This window comes from Cicer arietinum, chromosome 7, assembly GCF_000331145.2.
Source record: "Cicer arietinum cultivar CDC Frontier isolate Library 1 chromosome 7, Cicar.CDCFrontier_v2.0, whole genome shotgun sequence".
NCBI classification, from domain to species: domain Eukaryota; kingdom Viridiplantae; phylum Streptophyta; class Magnoliopsida; order Fabales; family Fabaceae; genus Cicer; species Cicer arietinum.
In genome coordinates, this window is record NC_021166.2 from 53225948 (window position 1) to 53232093 (window position 6146).

At 31.9% G+C, this 6146-nt stretch overlaps 1 protein-coding gene across 1 annotated transcript; it reads right to left on the minus strand.

Annotated features, from left to right (window-relative positions):
- Positions 1 to 5078: 5078 nt before the first annotated feature.
- On the minus strand, positions 5079 to 5913 carry LOC101499944 (brassinosteroid-responsive RING protein 1-like). The gene has a single exon (XM_004510702.4). The coding sequence runs from the start codon at positions 5775 to 5777 to the stop codon at positions 5256 to 5258; it is 522 nt and encodes a 173-aa protein (XP_004510759.1). The 5' UTR covers positions 5778 to 5913; the 3' UTR covers positions 5079 to 5255.
- Positions 5914 to 6146: the final 233 nt, after the last annotated feature.

Here is a 6146-nt window from a genome sequence, read left to right on the forward strand (position 1 = left end):
AAGTCCATGTTTTGTCGGATAAACAGGTGTTGGTATATCTCGCACCGACGGAACGTAATACTGAGATGGTGGTGGATCATAAAATAGAACTTCAGTAGTGAGGTGTATGTGAGGTGATGATGAAGATGATCCTGTTGTGTTTTGTTGTTGTGGGGTTGATTGAGAGGCCGATTGCACATGAGGATATGACGGCAGTTGTAAACGGGGATCACAAAGATATTGTTCTACAGATATAAATAATTCGGTGTGTTGTCTAAACCAAATCATGTATTATGTGCTATGATATAAAACAACTTGTACGATGTTACCTTGCAACACGTAATTATGACGCTCGTTCCAATGGTTAATTTCTTCCCTCCAAACCCAGTTCCAATTATCATCAATCCCACACCTCAATTCGATCTCATGATATATCCTCATGTCCTCTGGTGGTTGTGGTATTTGTTGTTGGAAACCGAAATTGAGTGTGACTATATTTGTATGATGTTTTTCAACAATATGATAACAGAGTAGATAAGTACATGCAGTTCAAGTGACCCTCTCTTCTTCAGAAACTTCATGTTGGAACCCGAGATAAGGTCTCCAATAAAACTGATATGTAAAAAATAAGCTAAAGTAATTATAACAAGTATAAAAAACAAAATATTTTAAAAATTCGAATAAATGTGATTGAATATATTATTTCCTCAACCATCATGTGATCAATTGTTTTTTGATATCTTTCTACGTCGTTATGAGGAACTTTAGCGAAATTTAGACCACCATAATTAAACATGTCGGATATAATAAAAATAAAAAATATAATAAAATTATTAATATGGTAAGCAATTGGTTTAAAAAGAAAAAGAAAAAATAATATAAAAATAATATAGTTACCTTTGTGCAAGTAGAAATATCTATGGTTTGGGAGATTCAAGAGCGACACAAGACAAACGATACCATGTCCAGTTTTGCAACAATAATGCACATCCTCCCATAGATATTACATCAGGTTTCGTTGCAGGACATAGTTCTCTATAAAGTGTAGCTAAAACTGTTGAACCCCAACTTTATTGGGGATACTTTATTTAAATCTCCTAACAGTGAAAGATATTTTAGATGTACATGGTTGTTAGATTTGTCAGGCATCAATAACCCTCCGATCATACGTAGGATATATGTTCGACACGATGCTTGTTTTTCTAATTCATATGCATCTTCATCAACATCGTCAAACGTATCCTTGAGCCACTTTAATTTAATATAATTACCTTTTGTTGCTCCCTCAAGTGGGATAACTCCTAAGTAATCTTAACAAATTTGTTTTACGTGCACAAAATTGGAACCGCTAATAGGTAAACCAGAAATATTTAATCCTAAAATGTAATATACATCTTTCAAAATTATTGTGCACTCACCCTACTAGAAGATGAGACGTGTGAGTTTCAAGTCTCCATCTCTCAACCATAGCAATAATGAGACCGACATCTATTTTATAATTTTCGAGTTTGATCACTTCACTGAAGCCATCCACTTGCAAATATGGTAATATGGCTTCATTTGGTTTATTGTTAACATGACATTGACATTTCAGTTCATCCTTTAAAGGAGATTAAATAAATAAATAAAATAAAATAAAAATAAAATAAATTAAAATATCAGAATAAATAAAATAAAACAATTAATGAGACTAAAAAATTAAAAATAAAAATTAACGAGACTAAATAAATAAATAAAATAAAAATAAAAGAAATTAAAAAATCAGAATAAATAAAATAAAATGATTAATGAGATACTTACAAATGTTTGAATGTATTTGATTTCAACTCTGTGATTTGTAGATAGTTCCATGATAAAAATTCAATTTTTTGATAACTTTGAATGTATGAGGGAATTATGTAAAGAAAGTGAAGAAGTTGTGAATACACGTTTGGGGAAACGTGTATTTATAGGTCGCTTCCTCATGAAACATACTTCGATGAATCATCTGATAATTCTGACGATGACATTGATGTTGACGAAGATATGGAAGCGGAAGATCAACTTATCCTACCTGATTTCGATCCACCATCTCACCTGAAGAGCATCAATTTAAATACTCAACAACAATCAAGTGAATTTGATCACTTGTTCATTAACGAAGTCCCAACAGTAGATGGAACTCTTGCAGTTGGAATGAAGTTTCAAAACAAAGATGAATGCGTACATACAATCAAGGGTTACCAAATTGTTTGTTTAGATGTAGAGCTTCAAAATGCAAAAAGAGTGAATTGTGGGTTATTGGTAAATTGAATGTTCCTCATACATACACAAATTCTGCATTGTCACAAGATCATAGAAGCTCGATTCTAACATGATATGTAAAAGCATAATGCAAATTGTGAAAGTGGATCCTTCAATCAAAATGAAGGTCATTGTTGCTCAAATTTGGGCTTTACCTACAAGTTAGTTATAAAAAGGTCTGACGGAAAAAAAATAAAGCGATCGAACACATTTATGGTAATTGGGAAGAGTCTTACAATCAACTCCCACATTGGTTGTTGGTTATGAAAACGTTTGCTCCAGGAACTAAAATAGAAATGGAAATCATCTGAGCTTATCATGAGAACAGTTTGATAGGTGGGATAAGGATTTTTCATGGACTATTTTGGGCTTTCGTTCCGTGTATATCTGCGTTTAAATTCTGCAAACCAATAGTACAAGTTGATGGGATTTGGTTGTACGACAAGTACAAAGGAACTCTATTGGTAGCAGTTGCACAAGATGGGAACGACAACATAATTCCTATTGCTTATGTTATTGTGGAAGGTGAGGCAAAAGATGGTTGAAGTTTCTTTTTGAGAAATTTGAAAAAATATGTCACTCCACAAGCCAACATTTGTTTGATTTCAGATAGACATGAATCCATTAAGAGTGCTTATAATAATCCGAATAATGGGTGACAAGATCCTCCGTCAAAACATATGTTATGCGTCCGACATATTTCACAAAATTTTGCAAGGGAAATTAAAGACAATGCTTTGAAGAAAAAAGTTATTTCTATGGGTAATAGTTTCATTCTTAATTTTTATAATTAGTGTAATTTTTAATAATTTCATTCTTAATTTATATAATTGTGTATTGTTTTTCGATACTACCGAACAAATTAGGTTACTAGATCAACGAGTCTACGTATCAATACTACCGCAGAGAAATCGACATAGTAAATCCGAAGGTTTTAAAATGGTTAGACAACATACCTCCATAAGATTGGATTCATGCATTCGATGGAGGTAGTCGTTGGGGTCAGATGACAACCAACCTTGTAAAGTCGATCAACGCAGTATTAAAAGTCCCGCACAACCTTCCCATCACTTCTTTGGTCCAATCAACTTATTTTAAAACAGGGACACTGTTTCCAACCATGGGAAAACGACACACATCAATTTTAACTTCTGGTCAGTTATACATAGAAACTTGCATAAATTTTATGAAATTGGAAATAAGTAAATCCAATATTCATATGGTGGATAGTTTTTATCGGATTCTAACAAGTGGTGCGATTGTGGGAAATATCAAGCTAAACATATGTCTTGTTCACATGTGATAACAACATGTTCTAGCATAAAATATAATTATTGGAACCTTATATCTGATGTGTAATAAGGTGGAAACGGTACTAAAAGTCTACGATGAAACATTCCAACCCATACCAAACGAAGGATATTGGCCACAATATGAAGATGTTAAGGTGTGTCACAATCCACTGTCTAATGTGGAGAGTTAAGAAAGATCGCCCAAAGAGCAAACGCATTAGAACATAAATGGACACCACAGAAAGAGTACCAAGAAAATGCAGAAATGAAGACTACAGAAAGAGTACCAAGAAAATGCTGATTATGTCGGATCTCTGGTCATACTAGAAAATATTGTCCAAACTCTGCTGACACATCTACTTAAATTTGATGTATTTTGTTTTTTAATTTTAATTTATTTTTTTTGAAATTTATAATACAATTTAATCATTTTAATTATAATAATTTTTAATTATAATTATAATAATTACTTATTATAATAATTATTTATTATAATAATAATAAAAATATAAATTTTATTTATAATTTATTAATGTATTTTATTTTAATTTATTATTAATATTTTTATTTTTTAAATAATTAAATTAATAACTCTAATAATAAACAAATATTAAAATATAACAAAAAAATAAAAATATTACTCAGTTAGAAGTTACTTCTTCAGAAAAGGACATTCTATTTAGTTTAAAAAAAATCGTCTTCAGTGGTCGCTTCTCCAAAAAAACGACCTCCTACTTGAAAAAAAAATGAAACATTTAAAGAAATAGTTTTCAAACTAGGACATTTAAGAAAATAAATAAATAAAAATGGATATCTTAATAAAATCTCAACATTGGATTTTAATCAAATAATATTTTGAAGGGAAAAAGATTTTCATTAAAGAACAACACAAGAAAGGATGCAATTTACGCATTTACAAATGAAAATATTGAAATTGATACATTTATTTGAACTCTATTACAGACTTAGGACAATTGCTCTGTTTGACACCATTTGAGTTTCATGTACAAAAAATATTGCCTATTAAGCAACAAAAATTGGATCCATGAATGAGCTTCGAGGTTAATATCTACTCGTAAAATCTCTCCCATTAGTGAATTTTCATATGTGATCAATCTTAACAATGTTTACCATGTAAAGCCTTGTTGAAGTCAATAAACTCTATAAAACCCAAACAACCTACTTTTTTTAAACAAGACATTAAGGATCTTTTTTCCTACTCTAGAGAGACATTTTTCTTTATTTTTGGCCTTTTGTGAAGTGCTCTTTTTCTTGCTTAAGTTCTAATTCAACTTGTTCAAATATAAAACACTGAATTAATTATAGAAATAATTTACTTAATTTCTAAAATAAAAAAATCATAGATATTCAGAGTCACTTAGAGAACACATTTTTTTTGGGCAGTGAATCATAAATGGGTAATGATTAAAAAGAAATAGTAATTTAATAAATACGCTGCTCATTATTATCATACACAAATATTCAGTAACACAAGGCATGGCAGAGAGAGAGAGAGAGAGGGGATGAACATCCAACAACAGCATCAATCATTCAAATAAAGTGTACTACTATATAGTCGTGCAAAAATTCCTTTTTTTTTCTTTTACTTTATTTTTTGTTTTGTTATATACATTTCATCTTCATAATTCCACAAACCCCACCAAAAATTTAAAAAAAGAAAAGAAGTATTATTATTAAAAATTAGAAAGAAGAAGCGTATTCTTCTTCGTATCCATAAAAATCAGTAACGCCAGAAGCAGCCCAGAGCCGTTGATTAAAATCATCAATCATATCATCCGGTACAAAAGGTGTTCTACAAAGTGGACACGTTTTCTGATCATGATCAATCCAACGGTCCACACAATTTCTATGAAAAATGTGTCTACAGTTCCTCAAACACCGGATCTCTTCCTCCTCGGAGAATTCGAACAGACAAACAGCACAACAGCAACCTTCTTCGACGCCGACGAGGTCGCCGAATTTCGACGCCGGGAGAAGCTCTTGGATCAGAAGCGCCGATACGGAGGGGCTTTTGGAAGTTTCCGGCGTTCTTGCGGTGGCTCCGGTGGTGTCTGGCCAGATGACGTCGGTTTCGAGGAAATCGGAGAGGCCGAGGAAGTGGAAGAGGAGGAATACGAGGTTTCGGAGAAGTCCTAGGAGGGTTAAGGTGTGAAGGAATAGGTTTGGGAAGAATACTTCAGCGTAACCCACCGGAAAACCCATCGGAAAGTAAGAAAGAACTATAATTGGTGGTTAGAGAGAGAGAGAGGGTGGTAGAGAGAGAAAGTGTGTGTATCTTGTGGCAAGTGAAAAAGTGAAGTGGAAAGGAAAGGGAAGGTTCAGATTTGGGCAGTGGTGAGCGTGCATTATATAGCTCTTTTCTTTTCAATTCTCAAAGAATTAAATATTTTTACTACTTCCATCAAGGAAAAATATAAATAAAACTCTAGAGTTCAAGTATCTGGTTAAGATTTTTATCTATGTACCTTCATTTTTTAAATACTATTTACGTTTATTTTAGTTTGAAAATATAAAATGATATTATTTTGATTTTTGAGTTAGTTAAAAATTTAAATTATTCTTTGAATTTTT